A 22,589-nucleotide genomic window follows, 5' to 3' on the forward strand; every position below is an offset into this window, starting at 1 on the left:
TATGATTTTTTTTAATCAAAAGCTGCCGCCTAAAGCTGTTTGTTATTTTTGTGAATTGATTCCGATCAAAGTGTTTTTCGGAAAATGAGCTTTGTACCCTTAGACATCGGAAAGGTTTTGTTTGTATGTTTTTACGTTTCATAATAAAAATGAAATAGTTAAATTAGATTTTCTATTGCGTAGTATCATTCTGTATACTTGTCTATTTTACGGTTAGAAGCTTTTGATTTAGTGTTTTCTTTATAGAAAGTTCTAGATCTCTATTAGATTTTTCTTTTAGTTGCGTTTAGTGTAGTTAAATTTTTTAAACCTATATTGTAACTTTGTCTGGAGACTTTTAAAAAGTAGTTATAAATGTCAGAACCGGAAGTAACTATAAAATTGATGATTTAAAAGCGCTTTATTAAAAGTTTATCATTCCGTTTAAATGATAATATGTTTTAATGTCAACTTTATTATAGTCAGATCTTTAAATTTCAGATATAGTCAAAGAACATCTCAATAGCCATAGTTTGGATTGGGTCACTCTTAAACGAATCATGTACCGAATTCTGTTTTCTAGATACCGTATTCAAATAATATGAAAATGTTACAAACAAAATAAGGAACTTATTTGAAGTAAATTTAATGGTGCTTTAGTTAGCGGTGGCAAATTCCGTTTTAAATTTGAATGTCATAGCGGGCTTTGAACTTCCTGCATATTTTACTTTTTAAAATGCTTCGAATGTTCACTATTTTAATGTGTATTATAAAAGTTATTTATATAATTGCGAGCACAAGAGGAACAAGAACGAGGTCAATATTATCCTGAGTCTTGTTTTCTCCTTGTTTTAGAGCTTTTGGTGATTTCCACAATGGGAACGTCATATGAGAATTTATATTACGGGAATCAAAAATAGTTCAATTTTTTTTTGATTTTCTATTACGTTTTAAATTATGTAATGTTTAAATTTACACTTTTCAGAGTTCTCACTGGTGTGACGAGCCATGATGTTCAAAAACGAGGACTTATCTTTCCACCTACTACTTTATATGGGGTAAGTTTATTCGTTTACGATTTTTAATCTTTTACATCTATTAAATATAGTAAAACTATTGTATATTAATTTGGTATCTTAAATATATTACAAGTAAAAGAATTACTTAAGCAAATAAAACATAATATTACGTTACTTCTACTTTATATAAATTGTTTTTATATTGTCCTATAACTCATTATCTATCAACGAAATCTAAATAACTAAAGTACTATTTCGTCCTTTTTTGTCAAGTCAGCATAGCACACGCTGTAATGACTTATCTATGATTAAAACCATGCAATTAGACTTATTTATTTTGTATGGTTATTAAGAGATCTGTAACGCCAGAATGGGAATGAGACTGACATACGTTTTTTTTTTTCGGAAATCGTCCATAACGAAGTTAGTATGTTAAATACTTTGTCATTAAGACGGTTATTCACTAATAACTTATTTCCTTATAAATATAATTAATTAATTAGCGTGAGCATCGAATACCTTCAGGTTATAACGCAGTTTCTTGAAAGTCACAAAAGTCTGAATCTTATATTAATTTTCATCAATACGGAAGTCATTTTATGAGCAATCTTCTCATAATTTGGACGTACGTTGTATTAAAAAACTTTGTCTTTAATTATTATCATTAATATAATATTAGTGAACTGTAATACTATCAAAAAAATATATGTTACTTTCCAGATATTCTTCGCAGTGGCTGTACCTCTAGATATTCCCGATAAAAATGTCTTCGTGTCATATAACTTCGAGTCCAACTACGGTGTAGTGACTAACATTACTGAAATTGATGAAGTTCTCTTCCCCAATCTACCGGTAATAATTTTCAAATAATCTCCTCTAAATTCATGCTAACATAATGAACATTTGATTAGACATATCATAGATACCTAAAAAATGATATCCACTGTCATAGTATAGTAGACTAGACACAAAAGCAATTTCTCAATTTTGAAATTGCTCCTTAGCTTACCGTTAATGGCCTGACAAACAAACTCTTAGTATTCGATTTAGATTGAGACTTTCCAAAATTATTAGAATTAATTTACTGAGGAGACAGGGCCGTGCAAATCGGGGCCTCAACAAAAGAGACACTTCAGAAAATATATATTTTTTAATTCCTACTAGTAAATAACTTTTCTTTTGAATATCATAAGAAAAGTTTTTTACCTTTACCTTTGTACAAATATGAACAGAAATCATTGATCTGTATTTGTCTTTTTATATGTTTATTAAATATTAAAATAATCTACTGGAATTCACAATAAATTATTGATTTAAAAACTCGACTGAAAAGCCTCAACTCCTTCGTTGCCCCGAAGCCTCCAGAAGCCTCTATATCCAGCCCGGAGATAGGGTACAACATAATAATTACTCAGGTTCGTGTAAAAACTGTTTAAAATAAAGGTATATTTATTATTATTTAATTTTTATTTTCAGATCGTTTCTCGTCACAGCAGAAGTATAACAAGGGAATTGGCGTACACAGTATTAGAAACTAAATTCCAAGAGTGAGTGCTTTAAAATTTATTAAAGGCATGATTGAATGGAAATCTAATGTTAATGGAAAACTAAGTAGTTTAAATAAAGAACTACGCTGTTTTACCGTTAATATGGAATCAGTATTTTAAATTTAGAACCTAACTATATTTGTTTAATGCAATGTTAAACAAATAATTAATAAGACTTAAAAGATTTTGTAAAACATTAAAATTCGCCGAGATAGTAATAATCTTACTAAAACGAGTTTATTATACTTTAGATTTGGAAAGTCACTGTACACTCGTGTTTTTATTTACTCATTAAGTAATAATTTATAAAAAAAAATACCTTTTTGTTTAAAACCACTGTACAATTAATAAGAATGTCTACTAACTAGATTTGATATTTTAAAAGAGTACCGAGAGTTTTTTACCCCGGCTTTTTCTCTCGGCTTACATCCTCTGTCTTCCCTGCCGATGAGTAGGGATGTCTACCTATTCAAATTTAATGACGTGGAATAAGTGATACTTGTATCTTATGTTCCATAATAAACATTCTTTTTTTCTAGTAGGTACATTGTGGCGCGGCTAATTATAAAAAAATAGACACATTTTCTCTTAAGCATGTGACTGAACTATGTTTATAATTTTAATTTATAACTTGAATAATTTCAGAAACGGCATGAACGGAAGAGAGTGTTTGCTTCGTAACATCTGTGAGGCAGCGGAGACTCCGCTACATCACAACGGCCTTCTGGGCCACATCATGCATATTATTTTCACGTAAGTTTTGACTTAATATAATAATATTGTTGTGAAAACTATGCAGTAGCCTATAACTATACAGTACTATACAGTAGCCGAAGCGACAGTATTTTGTCAATATAGGTTTATGTATCTTTAAATATTTTAATTATATTAGGCTAATTGCGCCGTTCTATCTTTTTTATCAAAGCGTAGACACTACTTGTCAGAAAGAGACGAAATAGTCTAATTAAGACTAAGACTTTAGTTTTGTAATGATTTAATGTTTATATAGGACATGTATGTATGTAAAGTTTTGTATGAATTAATAAATAATATTTACATAGTCTATCTGATCTGATACGATTGTCGAAAACAATTAAAAGTAATAAAGAGAACTCGCTCTGTTAAATATCAATGTTGCACAGTGCTGCAGAAGTTTTCTACTTGGTCAGTCTGGTCTCTTAAAGAAATAGTAAAATAAGTTCTCTTTGCAGGCCTTCAGCATCAAAAGAAGAAGGCATAGATGACATATATTATGAAGCAGAGGCAGATGGACAGAGAGGTGACTGTGATAAGTACTATAACGAGTGCCCGCTAAGCCTATTTGACATGATTACTCAACTAGTTGTAACCAAGCATTAAAAAGAAATTTGAATTGTTTTCTTTATTTACATTTATAACATTAACAGTCCCGTATATACCTGAAGATAACATCTTAAATACAAAATTTTAATTAATCGCTACTTTTAATATAAAATCTGTATTTATAATTAAACTGTTTCATTAAATTTAACTAAGTTTATCATTTGTATCTGCTAGTTAATTTATTATATTAGAATTATTAATGATTTACTCTATTAATATATGATTATAGTTTTTTAAAAAATTAACCAATTTTTACGTGTTTCGAATATTAAGAGATACTAATGGAATACTAAACATAATAAGCGAATTTTTTAAAATAATTTAATAAAATCATGTTGCATGAGGTAATATTAGAATTATATTCACAATTCAGTATTCACTTCCGATTGAAGATGTAGTCGTATATTGTTTTTTTTTTTAATTAAAAATTTTATCTTATGTATGTAACTACTAAAAATATGTCAATTCAAAAGGCCAACACTTCCAACCAAATGCTGTCTCAGTGAAGAATTCATCACATTTTAATTATTCTATTTGAAATCCCATAACTCCCTTTATGGGTCATTTATAAGGATATATTTTGTCGTTGATAGTTTTTGTTTTTATTTTGGCTTAAAAATTCAAAAAGGCAAAATCATTTATTATACAGAAAAGTAAGTTCTACGTGTAATTATGGGCTTGCCAGAAATCGAAAACAGAACTGTTCTATATGCTATGTGGAGGCGGCTAAATAAAACAATCTTTATAATAGATAATATATTGTGCTTCTAAATTACATAAAACCTTATTAAATATAAGTAAAAGTAAAATTCACAGCCTTAATACTTAAAATTATACCTTGTATATCGCTAATTAAGTGTGATAATTGAAACTACTTATAATCAATAATGACTTATTGAGTAATAAGTACTCTATAAGTATACTCTATATTTGACACAAACTTGTGATTGAGTTTTGGCGAGTCGAGAGGATTTTTATGAAGTAAAAACTACAATTTCGTTAAGATCGTAATCATGTGGACACTTCTTACAAATTTTTCAAAATGCTTCTATACAAATTTAAGAATATGTCACCTTTTTTCTTTAATGTATTAAAAATCAATAAGATAATTAATTCCATCATATATAATCGTTCAACTTTATTAACAAACGTATCATAACACATATTTTACACAGCCAATCTGTGACGACTTTAACATGATTTAAAACTACTTTATGGTGTATCAAAGCGCTTACAGGGATCTCTTGCTGACTGCAGCCTTCCAATTTTGAAATACGGAGTTACGAAAATACTTGTTTTGTGTTACGTACACATTAAGTTTCAACTAGAACTAGAAGTTAAACATATTTTATTCTATTTTTTATTATTATTATATTTAAATATGTCACGTGGATCATTGTGTAATGGTTGTAACTCCTTAAAAGCTTATGTAATAAAACATAAGAAGACGGTGTGCTATTTAGAACAGTCACAGGTATTCTTGCCCAGTTTCAGTTTTTCATTTGAGATCAGTAGAGAGAGAGCAGTAAACGCTAGAATCATTCCATTTTTGATAATGATACTTTATTCTAAATTTATTTTATATCTTTATTGCAACATGTCTGTATTCATCTACACAATACCAATAGTCTCAACATCTTTAGGGTAATAGAAGTTATTCTTCCTCATCGGTATAGAAGACAGTTCTTGATCAACTGGAACACGGGTGTCGTAGAGTGATGGTGATTGGAAGATGATTCCAAAGGTCCCAACAAAGCAGGCAATGGTGAACAGCCAGAGGAAGAACCTGTCTAGTACCATTGACATGAATTTCCAATCTTCAACAACCTGCGAAAGAGGAATCTTCTTATTATATTTTAATGATGATTAATTATTATCACATATATATTTTTTCCGTGATTCGTAAGGTATATAAAATTTTGTGTGATCATCTTGATGATTGATCAATAATGTAAAAAAATCGTATTTAACCGAGTTCAACTCGGGGCAGCAAGCTTAATAAATAAGCAAACTTAATTTCCTTTTGGTTGGTTGCTATTTGAAGTATTTAAGATTTGATATTAATTGAAATATGCATTTTGCAATATCTACACAAATTTTCCTGAAAGAGATCGCTTAATATTAACTTACATAAAACCGCCTTATGTAGTAAATAACTAACAAAGTGTTAAATAGACAATATTCCCATGTATTCTGTTCAAGAACAAATATAGAATCATATAAATTACCAAAACCAAAAACTCTAATAAAATGATTTATAACACCTTGATACACTTGAATCAAATGTTTATAATTTATTTTACCTGATCAGTGATCATAGCTTTCGAAACAACTCTTTAAGCAAAATTTTTTTTCATTATTTCCCGTCGCCAATGGCTTTTTGTACTTTAATGAAAGGAAGCATATTATCGCGTAATTTCCTGATGTAGATAAAGAGGCTCGCGATAATGTAACGCTGATGAAAACTAAAGGACTTTGTTGGTGTAGTTCACAGTCAAAGGACGTAAAATAGCAATTTGGCACTCGCTGGTATGGAAAATATGTAAAGAAAGCTTTGTTGCCGTTTCTTTTTGAGATTTTGTACAGTTTAAAAACAGATTGAGATATTTATAATGGTGCGTGTGTTAAAATTTAAGAACACCCAACTCTATTCAGGCGTTCGAATCACGGCTGTGTGCATACGGACCTTTCCTTCTATGTACTATGGACCGTACTTCAACTAATACAGCGAGTATTAGTTGAAGTACGGTGAAGTTAAACATACCATTATCTTTCCTTAGCTTTACAAATTTATAGTGTGAGGGATAGAAAGCTGATCGCCTACTTGGTTTTTAAGAAACAAAATTATCGCGAAACAGATACAGATCTCTGAGGCTTAGAGATTGTAGCGCCACTTATTATGAACTGTTTGTAACCTAAGTCCAAACTTTCAGATCAGCTGTTTCATTCACAATTTAATCTTGGCATCTCTAGGTTATGTACTGTGTGTGTCAACCACGCCAGGCAGTCAGTAATCTGTTCAAAAGCCACATCAAGTTTATACAAATGATGACTTTCATTTACTTAAAAGTGTTACACATATTACTATATTTTGTAATATTATATACATGGTAAACTTAGAATCGTTGTTCACATATCAGTCGTAGATTCTTAATATACGAGCGTTTTTTGCACGGACACAGTGGTAAATAATAGAAAAACCCCACTGGTTACGCGTATTTAAAACTTATCACATATAACATTCTTTTGCAAAATAAGCATAAGTATTAACAAATACGTAAGAGAAAACTTAAAGAAGCGCCAGCTAACTCAATTTATACTTTATCACAAGGTATCGGAAAATACTTGTTTACATATATACAGGCTTAGGATAACGTATTTTCTGTTTGTTAACTTAAAACATATATTTATATTTAATTTATGTAATTTCACACCAATCAAGTACAATTTTAAATAAAAGCATTGTGTTAAACCGATTTAGGCTTTAATGCTGATGTTGTCTAAACTCTTCAGAATTGCCGCGGAATTTTTGTAATGTTAATAAATTTTACATATTATAACGCGTAATTTATAGCTAGTATATTTGTTATTTTTCCAGTAACTGGAACTGGAAATTTACATGTAAAGTGGAGGCGAAAATATTAAAAAAATTGGAATACGTAGTTTCTTTAATTTTTAATCAATATAAAAACTATAAAGTACAGGTCCTTAGGTGATTCTTATTTTTTTGTAATAACCTTACGAACTTCAAACAACTCTTCGCGTGGAAATCCTCTTCCAATATACACAATTAGCGTCCATTACTACATTACTGAATACCAACCAATATCGATGTGAGATGCAAATTCTTTCCTGTTCTGTAAATTCCATAAAAGTATTGCAGTTCATAACGAGGTTTCAAAGTGAAGTTCGAGTTCAGGCCCGCTCGTTACCGCACTTTTTGCATCCTACAAAAACTAATAAAGTTCCGAAACAAGGCATTTTTGTATTACCTTTAGAAATTCAATTCGTTTATTGCATCTTCTGTTACAATGGAAGTTATATCGCTGTTGTCAATTGATAGCTTATTTTTTATGCATTTTTTACGTTTCGAGTCTAACTCAACTACGAAATTGCTCGTGACCGTAGAAACGTGTAATAATTTGTACTCTGCAAGCAAAATTTCTGAAAAACAAGGGAAGATTTTACTTGATTTTTACATTAATCACGTAAGACTTCTGAGATTCTTTTGTTTCCGATCCAGAATAATTATTAATAAGTTACTGGTTGCATTGAGAATCGGTTTTTGAAAGTAAAGCGTAGGTTAAAACCATGATTTCATTAAGAAAACACTTTTTGAACGGATTAAAGCTATGTATTATTATTAAATTTAGAATTATGTAAATAATTATAAGTTTTTAAAGCTATTTTAACAAAAGACAATACCATCATTACAATTTCAATAAATGAAACTATCATTTCTACAGATTACAGGACGCAACATACAATCTTCATGTTAGATTATTTATTAAGAGAATCTGACCACAGTATAAATTAATGGTACTAGTATTCCATGTGGAATACTCAGTAGGTCAAAGTTAAAGTCAACGAGGCGTTGCTCTGTGTTAGCCGAAATCAGTGAGTGCACGCTCTCAAGGGAATTGAGCACACTTTATAAACACTATTCATTTTGATACAACATAGTTGGAATATTTAAGTATTTACCTAGGTACATACAGACATTACACAAATACATTAAGATTAACATGTAACTAATCCGATATCATAGATATCAGATAGATAATTTACCAAACGCCTGTTAAAAATTGCATAGCAACGTTGTCTTAGCCCATTCTAAACATTACAGGCGAAAATGATCTACTATGCTATTAATATTAGGTATATGAAATTGGCGTTTTGTATGGGAGGAACAAAAAGTCGAATATTTTTAAATATAATATATTTAATTAATCAAAGTATGAACCATTGTTTTCTATGCACTTTTGCCATCTCATAGGTAGTTCATTGATCCCTTTACTAAAAAAAACCAGTCGGACGGGAATCAATAAAATCTGTGAAGGCGATTGGGACTGCCCCATCAGAGTTAAATTTTTGCCCTTGCAAGAAGTTGTCCAAATTTCGAAAAAAATGGTAATCTGTTGGAGCAAGGTCCGGTGAGTACGGAGGATGTCTTAGACATTCCAATTGAAGCTCTTCTAATTTGGTAGCCGTCTGTTGTGCAGTGTGTGGTCTAGCGTTGTCGTGAAGTAGCAGTGGCGCGGAGCGATTGACCAGCCTAGGTTGTTTAGCCGCTAGCTTTTCCATCATGGTTTGCAATTGCTGACAATAAACATCAGCCGTAATAGTCTAGCCAGATTTGAGAAAACTGCAATGAACAATACCGGCACTAGTCCACCAAACGCTTACAAGTAACTTTTTTGGGGTTAATTTTCGCTTGGGGCAGGATTTGGCTGGCTGGCCAAGATCCAACCATTGCGCTGAGCGCTTCCGATTATCGTAAAGAATCTATTTTTCATCACAGGTAATGATTCGGTTTAAAATACCTTCATTATTGTGCCGGTTCAGTAATGTAACGCAGCAGTCGACGCGCGTTTGCCGGTTTGCTTCAGTCAATTCGTGGGGTACCCGCCTTTCAAGCTTTTTAATCTTCCCAATTTGCTTCAAGTGAATTAAAACAGTTTTATCACTAACACCGCAGCCTGCAGCTAACTCGGACGTGGTTTGCGATGGATCCGCTTCCACAATAGCCTTCAATACTTCATTATCAACTTGGGTCTCAGGCCGTCCACGGGGCTTGTTCTGCAGGTCGAAATTTCCAGAACGAAAACGTTGGAACCAAAAACGAACTGTGTTTTCTTTTGCAACATGACCGCCATACACATCATTCACCCTTCGAGTCGTTTCCGCAGCACTAGTGCCACGGCGCAACTCGTACTCGTTAATAATGCGATACTTTAAGTTTTCCATTTTGTAAAATGAGTGACGCAAACAGAAAAAAACAAATGAATGACGGTCATCGAAGCACAAATACATGAGTAAATAGCTGTATAAATTTGAATTTGAAATTCCTAACCAAAGAGGAGGTATTTGAGGTCAAAGTACGACAAAACGCCAATTTCATATGTAAGGACCTAATATATTTATTGTTTCGCTCACAAAAATTGAGCCGGAGTAACAAACAGAACTATATCAGTTTTTAGTTAAATACATACATCGACTGAACAGTTTTAAATAAGAAATTCGTGGCAATAGTATAAATATTTATATCACTGATAACTTTGTGACATACTAACTATCACTGTAAACATGAAGTTAATATAATTCGAATTTATACGTGTTATAATTTTAAAAAAACAAGCCAACAAACTTATTCAAAACATTGGATCGAGCTTAATTAATGAATTAAATTCATGGCATCGCTGGAAATTTATCGTTATTTTATGTTAAAGTACAATTGCATGCCTTAAACAAGTATTATAAATTGTACTCACATAAACCAACTTCTAAAATTAACAATATACAAGACATACATAATTTCATACCAAGTCTGGGTACTTACTAGTGCGAAACGCACAAGATAAATACAATGAAGGTTATTTAAAATTTGCGGTGAATGGTGCGGAAATGGCTATTTGCGACAATTTTGATGAGTGTTTGCATTAGATATGGTTTAACGAAAGCATATTAAATTATTGAAAATAAATATCCGATTAATCCTTACATTATCCATCGTTATGTAAATTTTAATACTTGTATTTTATTTGAATGCGGTTAAATATTCGTTGAGTATAATTTGAGGTTTAATAATGTATTTCGGAAACTTTTTTAATTTAATAAAATTTCACTCGACATGTTTATTACGAATTGTTATTCATTCGTGCATATTAATGTATACGCGATATTTTAGTTTTTTTCTGTTAATTTGTGAAAGTATATTTTATTATCACAAATTCAGTTATTCATTGAATTATTGCTTTTCGTACATATTTTTTTAAAATTTATTTCGTATATTATTAAAAATGACTAGGTATGGTCTATCTGGCAGTTGTAAGATATGCGATTTTTTCGTGCAAATGTAATTTAAAATCTGAATCAGTTTACTTTTGGATTTTGATACCCAAAAGCAAAAACGAAACTTGGCGAAAAATGGCGAACTACTTTCTAAGAAAAACACTCCTGAAACGAATGTAAAAATGTTGTATTTTTTACTAAATTTACTTATCCTTAAAGATCCGAGAACAGTTTACATGCACATATACAATTCGAAATTTATTGCGCAATGTGATTAAATATTCAAGTAAGCATCGCATTTAAAATGAATGGCTTCCCAAAAGGCATTTCAAGAGTGCAACTGATGCACTTTGGTAGAATACTACGTTTATCTAGCTACGTTTTATGGCGCGATCAAATTTTCATATCAACGATTTTTACTGGACTTACGAATTTATTTAATTATTTGTTTACTCATCATTTCTCTATATCTAGTTTATTTAATGGTATACATCTACCCTTATATCTGCATGCAGAAGTCATACGTTCGATTTACGAATGGTCTACCTACGTAATAAACTTGCCCGTAAAGTAAAACATACACAATATAGGTAACATAATGTATACTTATAAACGTCAGAAAAAGAAATGTATATGAAATGCTTCTAATTTTACATTTACTGCCAGTTCTCAAATCAAGGGCGTAGATCGGAAGAGAAGAACTGGCAATAAACTCTCCGCCACTCTTTTAGAAGGCAAACTTAATTGTTAACAAAATAAAATGACCAAAAACACTGTGCAATCTCAAGCCCATTGGCGTTTTAGGGCCATTATTATTATACTTATTGCGATACGAATGTAATTAAATAGTGAGGTTTCATTCATTTGGGTTGCCTGGAACGATTCCAGGAGTTGGACAATAAGGTGAAAAATCTTATTTGTTCCTTTTATATTTCTTATTATTTGGTGTATTATTAAAAATGACTGGATGTGGTCTATATATATATATATATATATATAAATGATATTTATACCAGACTTGTAGGTCTGATTTAAAAGCTATATTAACAAGGTAAAGTTAAAGTAATATAAGTCTCTTTGTAAGGTAAGTATAAAGATTTTGCCAAACGCAATGCACTTTCTGAGAGCAATATGCGGATCTAAAGTGCTAGAACTAGAACGAAATTCAATATCCTTACCACAGATCTCATAATGGACCCAGTGCCTTGGAGACACTTACGAGTTTTACGACCTTCATATTGACATTTTGACGATATGAAACTGACATAAATATGCTTAGGTGATATCTAGTATACAAGGTGGTCTTTTCTCCAACTTCGATTTTGTTCCCTTTGGAGTAGAGATTCTTGGGCCGTGGGGTTCAAGTGCACAGGCACTAATTAAAGATTTAAGTTGACGCCTGGTAGATAGTACCGGTGACCCCAGAGCTGATGCTTTCCTCGCTCAGGAAATAAGTATTGCAATGCAGCGAGAAAATGCTGCCATCCTTAAAGGTACAATGCCACAGGAACCAAACTTTTTAATTTTATTTATTATTCATTATTTGTTTTATTACTATAAGGAGAAAATATCGGTTTAATCACCAGAAAGGCAATTTTCATACATAGTTTTCATATAGATAACAGAAGGCTTATCTTATAAAGAAAGCACTATCCATACCCAATTTGTCCATACAGTTTTAGTACCCGTTAAAACTAACCCGGTAAGTGCCTTATAAAAAGCTTAGTTGTGCAACAAAGCTCGTCGAGATGATACAGGTGAAAAATAGCATGCGATTCAATTGACATATTTTTTAATATTATCTCCTAGGTTTGATGTTTGCAATCCTGCTATGATTTTACATACAACAATCGGGCTCATCTGTTAAGTTATAACGCCGCCCATAGACGATGCAATGCCGGCGTTTTAAGATTTCTTAGGCGCATCTTTTTGATAGGCCCTAAGTCGAATTGGTTCGGTAATACTTTAGTAAGCAGCTGGTCCCACATAGGGGTTGTACACGGTAAAATCACCCTTAAAACTCTCAGTTGTGAAACGAGGGACGTCGAAGAGATAAAGGTGGAATATCGTTTTCTTACAGGTAGTCATTAATTCACCTTGATACTTTTGAGTGTTGTTATTTAATGTAAGTTACAATACTGTGGAAACAACAATGATAAGGTATGAGAAGGAGCATTATGTAATGATTGCTTACAAACATTTTGTAAAATAGCACCTAGACGTTTTAAGAGTTATGGAGACATTATTGCCAGTTCTTCTCGTCCCTTATACGACTTCGAATTGAGGCAGTTTTAAAATTTAGAATATTTTTTCATTCGTTCACACGTTCATAAGTACATTGAGTAATCTATATAATACATTATATTTTGATTTGATAAACACAAAATAATTAAAATCTGCCGTAATTAAACTGAATTTCGCGTGAAATCATCACCATTCTTTTAAAAAACTACTACGTTGTCATGATGATGTATGATGTTATGTCGTACCCGTAAGACTAGAAATATTTTATTTAGCTTTTCTAACTTAAATTATGGATGTAACTTAAGAATAGGATTATTTCTTATAGAGTTTGTTGTTGAATATAAAGTATTATATAAGAAAACTACCTATTTTATTATACGAATAAAATTATATTTCCCAACAACAATAAATACGACATCGTAATACCTACAAACTAACTCAAACTATCCACAATCAGATAATAAGAAATACAACTTCCAAGACTAACATTTTCTAGAAACTTCGCCATTCCTTCACTATTCCTAAGCCCTAAAATCCATTCGATCGTTGTCGACCACAGAAAATTGTGTTTTATGATCTTTCAATAGAGTTTATATTCGAGTGGGTGTTCTAAGCAGTTTGTTAGGTTTGTGGCTATAATATGAGGGAAATCCGGCTCAAATGCTGTTAGTGGCTACGAATGGGAATCCGTGTTTACTCCGAAACCCAGCTCATGGGAGCGGTGTCAGAAAAAGCAATCAACTGAAATGAATGTAGACGTTGTGAATGTTCCGATAGTGCTTAATTCATTATTTAATTTGAAATATTTATACATTACTACAGTAACAAAAGATTTCAGTTAAAGTTATCATTTGAAAAGCTAACTTTTATGTTAATAACGGAGATCAGGTTACACCTATTAAAAGCTTAAAGACGAAACAATTTCATTCAATTTATGTCAGAAGCGTGCTGGAGTATTCAAGTATTATCTGGTCTCCATATTATATAAAAAAGCTGTAGAAAATATACAAAGAAAGTTTGTGAAATTCCTTAGTTTTAAAAAATATCAATGTTTCGATAGCTATTCAAGTCTTTGAACGATAGCCCCTATTTGTAGTCGTTAATTTCTATTAAAATCAGTCGCCGTGACCACGCACGCTGTAATGCACGCGAAACGTCGGAAAAAAATTAAATTAAAAATTATGTAAAATAATTATGAGTTTATAATAATACGCTATGTAAACTCATTATTCAATCCGGTTATAAAGTGTTTTCTTTCAATGCGTAAAAGCTATGTTAACAAAAGAGAATACAACAATTTTTTTGATGTAATAATTTGATAACACGATGTACACTACTAACCTACCTTTAATTTAAATTTTCTCACTAAGTGAATGTAATTCTTTGAGAAAAAATATCTTTGAAAATATTTACTTTCAACGTACTATAATTGGTGGATAGTTGATCACAAAATATATAAACTCAGAAACCAAGCCTTTGATTACAATGTATGTGAAAGCATTTTTTTTAATGTGACAAAATCATGTACATACCTAAACTTCTATACTTAGAGAATATGCAAGAGTAACAATGTATATATTTTTCCTGTCCAATTAATACATATACAAACTCTATAATATTTAGCATTAACAGCCACTACGGCTTCACGACAACGCTAGACCACACACTGTACAACAAACTGCTACCAAATTTCAGCTTCAATTGGAATGTCTAAGATATCCGCCGTACTCCCCAGACCTTGCTGCAACAGGTTACCATTTTTTTTTCAAAATTTATAATTTCTAGCAATGTAAGAAATTCAACTCAACGAGCAGTCAAAACCGCCTTCAAACATTTTATTGATTCCCATCCGAATGGTTTTTTTAGTAAAGGGATCAATGAACTACCTATAAGATAGCAAAAGTGCATGGATAGTAATGGTTCATACTTTGATTAATTAAATACATTATATTTTTAAAAAATGTATTTAATATAAATATATAAATTTACTATTAATAGTGCATATGCTTATAAAATATAATTCAATCAAATGTCTATCTATCAACTATCGCATTGTTTAAGATAGTTCTGTCCCTATTCAATGATTCATAGGACAAAGCATTAATCCCTATACAAAATCAATATTGCGTATAAACATTGTTTGAACTCAACCAGTCCACTAAGTACATGTGAACAAAGGGAAAAATTACAACAACCATTTGCCAACAAAAATATCACGGTATAGAAATCAAAGGTAAAAAGGATAATACTTTTGTTTAGTTAAGTAATCTTTAGACTATATATGTATAGCGTATACAGAAGTTAGAATATTAATTTCACTAAACAATGGCTTCTAGCAAACCCTTCCATGGGACATGGAGCTGACCCATTTCTACATCATTTATTAGTCCATTTATCACCGAAACTTTCATTAATTATATCTTTACAACGTATATAATGTAGCCTTGGTAACTAATTTTAGGTGAGTTTCATTAATAAATTAAACAAAACTATATACTAATTTCTTGAATACTTAAAATTAAGCCACGTTTCTCAAACTCTGATTAAGTTTACGTAATCGAATAATATTCCAACATAATTTTGCATTGATAAATTTCTTTCTTCTTTCTACTATCTGTGTCTATATATTTGCTCCTCACAATCCACGTCTATAGCAACTTGTTTCACAGAAAGCAAAGCATTTGACGATTATGGAAATAATAATCGTAGTTAGCTTGTACCTTAAAAGGGCGTAACTGATTTTGATAAACGTGATATACTTATTTTACTAAGAACTTAGAAACTCAGAAGTTTTATTTAACAGTTTATTTGTAATTTATACAATGATAAGTAAAACGTAAATCTAAAGATATCTTCAATAGAAAGAACTGTTCAAGTATGTATCTCTGTAGAGAATACAAATCAGGGCAAATGCAAGGCGGATCAATGGTAAAACATAACTAAAATGAACGTTTTTAATTTTAACAGATAAAAAGATACATTTATACAGGAAGTTAGAATAAAAAATATCTCTCGTTAGCGCAACTCGGCATTTTAATGTTGATTCACTAGCCATACTCGCAACGTTAATTGGAAGTGGACTATTATAACATAAAATGGCGTAGTATTATGAACGTTAATGCTATCGCTAAATTCTAACTTAAGACTTCAAATATATTCCGGTTTTCGCTACTAATTCACTGATGGTTTTAAAATTTATACGCCCTCGGGGTGCTATTTATATAGCCGTTCCAAAAATGAAGTGCGGTTATCTGGGAGACGTAAAAACGTGTTCAGAATAACAATTCAGTTTGCCAATCGACGCTTGTTCTTGTGAAAAATTCGATCTGCCCCAATTCAAAAGTGCTTTCGAATAAGGTTGGGTAAAGCGCACTATTCCAGTCGCTAATAGTTATTTGAATTGGATTCTTCGCCGAAAGGGTATCTATTTGATTTTCATATGAAATTATAACTATGTTCTGAATTCATACTTTCAAATTTTAATAAGGTAATTAATATTCGAAACACTGTTGAATTTTGTAGAAACTATACATAAAAATTTGATGGGGTTTATACGTAATCAGCTTAGTAAATAAGTGTCTGTTTCTTAAAGTACGCGTCTTCTGTGTTTGGCATACGTCAAATGAAAGGTTATTTAGAATTTACGTATACTTAAATTATTTATAAATCCGATTCGAAGCTTGTCGTTACCTGATTTATATGGTTGCCTAGATTATTATTTAATTACCACAATGCATAATTTAATGTAACCTTTAACCAGTTACGTAAAAACACAGGGTTGAAGATTGCTCGGTTAACTAACCTAAGATCGGGTACAATGAGAAAGAAAAATGATTTAAGAAAGTCTCATGAAAGGCCATTATAATACAAACTTTGTAGCGAACTGTGCCTACATGCTTTTGTTGAGCCTTTGAGGCGGTCTTGCGACTTCATAAATACATAACAAATTCATATACGTCTAATATTGTTGAAGTTTTCAATTCTTCACTAAGGGCGCTATTGTGGGGCGGCTGAAGTTTTTATAAGTTCTCGACTATTTAAACGTTCTCAGATGCATTGTGACAGTATAGTAACTAGAACTTTGACTATCGATTATGTAGCGGGTATTGTATCACATTAAAATCCGATGGTCAAATTTTTTTAAGACTTTTATTTTAAATTTTAAATTATCAGGTTATTCCTGAGAAAATTATTATTTCGGGTTGGCAAATTTGGTGATATTATTTTAATAATCAAAATCGTTTTGTCGTTAAATCGAGGGACTTTACATGGAGTTTATACTGTATATATAAATATATAATTGTTTACATAATAGAGGGCATAGGCACACGAGGTTCATCTGATGTTAAGTGATACCGTCGCCCGGTAGATCGACTTTAATGCGACTGCATAATAAATAAACAGAATATTTTTTACAGTGAATACTACTTGCACACAAAAATCATTATACATATATGCTTCCATTTTAATAACAGTTATAGATTTTAGTATTGCCCGACTAGCAATAACAACTCCAGCTGAGTTCTCCCAAAATACACTCGGATCCTTTAGTTATGAGCGTTTAACACAGCTATTTCAGACTTGCTAAACATTCCACTAGTTCCTGATCCTATTATACCGTACTTTATGCGTTAGTGAATTCAGAGATTGCTCTTTTGAAAGTGGTTAGCGATTTCACTGCAATCTCGAAGCACAAAAGCTAAGTCTAATAATTGTATAACTTCCACAAGCCTTTAGACAAAGTTTTGTTTCTCTGTTTTAAGAACTAACTGCAAATATGTATAATATACTTTATATTTTATATACCTGTAATATCTTGGCATAAAGATGTGTAATAGTGGTTGTTTGGAAGATATCGCTCGAAAGCGATAAGGCAACCAGTTGCCCTCATTTTCGTTTAACTACTGTCAATCGTATTATATTTCTGTATGCAACGAAGTGTTAATAATTAAATAGTAATGTTAGTCGTATCTAAACACCCGGTCTTGGAAGGTTAAGCTATATCTCCAATATAGTTTTACACATACTATTATGTTACTCTGGTAACTCCGGTCATCACTCTTGTTATAAAAATCAAGTATCAAGTTGTAAGAATTTCATTTTAAAAGGTCATGTATGCGTACGAAAGATACAAATAAGGTAATGTTATATTTGTGCTTTTGCTGTTTGATTTATAAATTCATAATTGTGCAAACAGCAATCTAATCCAGCAGCTCACTCTAAATTTTATTTTTGTCACGCACGCCTCCAAAAGCAGTAGGCGGAGACTACATACCTCGCTTGCTTCCGTGGAGGAAGCGAGCAATATTCAGATTTTCAGTTTTTTAAATACATACTTACTAAATATATCCCAGGAAAACACAGGCCTCGCTAATTTTTAAATTAATTTTAACATATGCGTTATTAGACAAAAGTATTCTTTCAATCAGTGAGATCATATATCTGGGTAATTATATTTATTACTCAAAGGTTTCATTACTCAATTAATGTAATTATTGATTTGCAAAGAAACACGTTAGACCAAGGGGATCCCACGGGGGCCATAGCTTAGGACAATATCGACGACCGCAATTTAAATGTGCTGATTTGGTCTCGTTACAGTTAATGAGCTTCACTAATGATATTCTCGTAAATGTGGCCGTCATTAATTCCTTTTCTAGATTAACTGAATTCGCTTTTTGAACGAAAACTTACTTATCTAAAATCAACGTATAATTGTAGTGGAGTAATATAAACCGAATTAATTATTAATGAGTTAGTTCAGTGTCGGCGTTGGCCTGATTCAGCGTGCGACTCTCGTCCTTGAGGTCGTAGTTTCGACCCCCGGCTGTACATAAATGGTTTTCTTTATATGTGCGCATTTAACATTCACTCGAACGATGAAGGAAAACATCGTGAGTAAACCAGCTTGCCTTAGACCCAAAAAGTCGACGGCGTGTGTCAGACACAGAAGGGCAATCACTACTTGTCTATTAGATTAGCTAATGATCAAAAAACAGACATTGAAATGTGAGGCCCAGACCTAAGCCACTGAGACTTAAGAGCATACGCCTAAAACGCATGTAAGTGTGCTGCCGACCCTTAAAGACATCGATTCGATACACTATTACATAGTAACTGGTTACATATATTAATGGTGCGAAAGTATATCGTAGTTGTTCAATAAATAGTTATCGTGATTTGTTTTTTACAAAACTTAATCAAAATTTTGTATTGCTGTATATATAGACCTTTTTAAAATACAGCTTATAAACATAGTTTTAGGATGATTGATGGAACCGCTGTTAGGATATTTGTTTGTTTAAATTATAAATTTATCGGAAAAAGCGTCGTAATTAATATAACATAGTTCTCTTAAGGATTACATTCGACATATCCGTAGCATGTTGCAAAGTCGTTAATCGCATAGTAGTTAGTAAGTACTCTAAAAACTGCTGGAGCGTACCAGAAAGATGTTCATTTTTATATAAAGATTTATTTTATTTTAAAGTATCTTGGCATGGCAATGCATCCAGCAAGCATTTATACTAGAATAATCAGCATTATTTTTTAAACCGTATTATTTTTGAGCTGGTGGCATTATTCATTATATTTGCGTTTTCCCATTTATATGGTGTTTTTTTTTTTAATTCTAACACAATTTTTAAATAAATCGATAACCGAAAAGTCATATTTTTTTGGATTTATATAATAGAGCGAAATCTGCATTTAATCGAATAATAAAACATAATTTATATAGTATACGAATACTCTAGAAGTAACCTCGCATGGGAATCTTAAAATTTGTATGCATAACCACGGTCTACAATCCGCTGATACAACATCCCAAGATAATAAGCAAGCTTTCAACGCTAATCTTTAAGTTTTACAAAGGTTGGGGTCTTATTTCGTTATTTCCTAAGGACAAACTTGACGTTTTAAAGGATCAAGTTAAAAAACTTAGAGTTATTTACGTTTAAACTAATTTGCAAGTTAAAGTAGCACTCTGGACTTGTAACTTTGATAGAAGTAGACAACGGAAACTTGCCTTTAACGAAATCATATTATCTGACAAATACTTGAATAAGTGATTTTTATTTATATAACATAGATTTTTAAATTGTTGTGTGCAATGTGCAAATTTGGGTTTAAATTCCCGTAACTTGCTGACAGGGAAGAATAAAAAAGGACAGAAAAGAACCTACCTGTAACCGCCAAACATGTCCTTAACACTTTAACACTCTTTTATCAGAATTTGATCCCAAAACTTGCGGATCATTCATATGGTTATTACCGTCGCAAAGAGTATTTTAAAAAGATATTCAAATTAAAATAGGCTAAGGGACGCCAAACTCAAATAATATATCAAAGCATTTAACTAAAAGAGCATTATTGATATTGGATTAAAACTAATTGGAGAGCATAAATTATTATAATGACTGTAACAATTAACAGCTCCCAAAAGAATACTGAATGATTTTGCTATTGGATCCAAATTCATGCAATAAATTATTTAATTCAACGATTTTAATATTATTAATGATTTGATTTCACCGATACGTTTTTGAACGTTTTTTTTACTTATTAAAATCTAATGGACTCCAGAAAACTTTCATCCTTCTTCTTCTATTTTGTTCTAGAGATTCCTATACTACAAGTCAAACAGGGGCCAACCTCGACCATGTCGTGGATCACAGTTAAAACTTAGTTACTGGTAATATTAATATATTAGGTCCTTACATATGAAATTGGCGTTTTGTATGGGAGGAACAAAAAGTCGAATATTTTTAAATATAATATATTTAATTAATCAAAGTATGAACCATTGTTTTCTGAACAAGTATAGTTTTAACCGTGACATTAATTTACTAAACATTTATTTAACGCCTATAAATTGCATGTTAATCTCAATCACGCATTTAGTACGTCAAACGGCTTACAGCAAGCATTAATTGCTAATATTAACAATGATATAACTGACACGATCTATTTCTATCCCTTAATGCCTAATGAATATTAAACGTCGTATTCGCGTAATTATGGCACGGAATATTTTAATTAATATCCTCTCATGTTGAGTTAAATGCTAATATCAATACACGACAAGTTTAATACTGGTACATTATCGTTGGATGTGTACCGCTCGAAGTAAGCTTTACAATATTTTATATGTGATATATTTTGGTAGGTTGTTTAATTATTGTTAAATAATTTTGTCACAACCTATTTTCCATGAATAAAGTTTTAAATATTCGATGAAATAGTCGATTCAAAATACTATTTATAATTATCATAATGTATACAATAAAAATATAATTTAAAACATTACATTTCAAAAATCAAAGGCGTAGGAAGGACGAAGAAGAACCGGCACTAGAATTTCCGTCAATCCACGCCACGAATTGCCACGAATTTATGTTAAAAAATTCTTAAGAAACTGCATCATTATACCATCTTCCTCATAATAATCTTGAAGCAATAGTTTTAAAATTAAAAAATGGACAAGAAAAACAAACGTTTAAACTCTAAGAGGTTAGATAGTATGATGGTGAAATAGGAGCATACATACATATCTCTGGGAACAAGATCAAACGCAAACACAATATCAAGTTGAATTATTTTCATCATTCATGTCAATACTTTTATCACCATTTTACTATTTATATTTACCATTTTTACTCAAATCCTTACCGGTAGATTCTGTATATTTGGTATCAAGGTATTTAAATTAATTACAGTAATGGTGTTTTCAGTCAATTTACATAAAACCATAAAAAATGATACCCATCCTCACGAATCACCATCTATTGGTAAAAATCGTACAAAAATCCGTTCGGAAGTTTTTAAGTTTATCGCGTTTATACAGATTGGGACTACTGACGGATTAAATTCTAATATCTATATATCACAAACAACACATAACGTTCACACAATCCTCAATCTATCACATTAAATAAATTCGATTTGACTAAAAACTTCGTTAACCTAAGGCTTATCTAATGTTTAATTGTTGGATTGTTTTGCTCGAAAACCGTTTACGCTATACTGAATGTCATGTCATGTTCCATACAAAGATATAGTATTGAAACTATGATTTGCTTAAAACAAAATGAGACAATGTAATAATGTAAAATCGCGTACAAATGAAGTACGTTTCGTTGTCTATTATTTAAAAGATTACACATTGTATTTTAGTGATATATATATATTTAATAGAAATGTGATAAAATAACAATGTTGGATTAAGTATGAGACTCTAAACCCTGAGGTCATGTGTTCAAATCCTAGTTGGACCAATTGTTCGTTTTAAGTGTGAACATCGTGAGAAAACCGGCATGGCTTAAACATATGACAGGCAAACTAACATATTAAACAGATGCAAACTCTTAGAAAAATTTTCAAACCGCCTTTGGTTATCAAAAAACGTTTTACTCATACAAACTCAAAT

The 22,589-nt window shown here is 31.3% G+C and overlaps 2 protein-coding genes across 3 annotated transcripts in view; one reads left to right on the top strand and one right to left on the bottom strand.

The window, feature by feature from the left end:
* Positions 1 to 941: 941 nt before the first annotated feature.
* On the top strand, positions 942 to 3,904 carry LOC123707785. Its single transcript, XM_045658123.1, has 5 exons — positions 942 to 1,037; positions 1,719 to 1,850; positions 2,475 to 2,545; positions 3,191 to 3,298; positions 3,757 to 3,904. The coding sequence occupies exons 1-5, from the start codon at positions 942 to 944 to the stop codon at positions 3,902 to 3,904; spliced, it is 555 nt and encodes a 184-aa protein (XP_045514079.1).
* Positions 3,905 to 4,680: 776 nt separating this feature from the next.
* The window catches only part of LOC123706639 (acetylcholine receptor subunit beta-like 2), a 52,384-nt gene continuing 34,475 nt past the window's right edge, over positions 4,681 to 22,589 (bottom strand). For both annotated transcript variants that reach the window (XM_045655911.1, XM_045655910.1), the window contains exon 11: positions 4,681 to 5,734. In XM_045655911.1, the coding sequence (XP_045511867.1) occupies positions 5,519 to 5,734 (216 nt within the window). In that variant the 3' untranslated portion in view covers positions 4,681 to 5,518. The remainder of the gene's footprint in view (positions 5,735 to 22,589) is intronic.

The sequence above is a fragment of the Pieris brassicae genome, chromosome 3 (genome assembly GCF_905147105.1).
Source record: "Pieris brassicae chromosome 3, ilPieBrab1.1, whole genome shotgun sequence".
NCBI lineage: Eukaryota > Metazoa > Arthropoda > Insecta > Lepidoptera > Pieridae > Pieris > Pieris brassicae.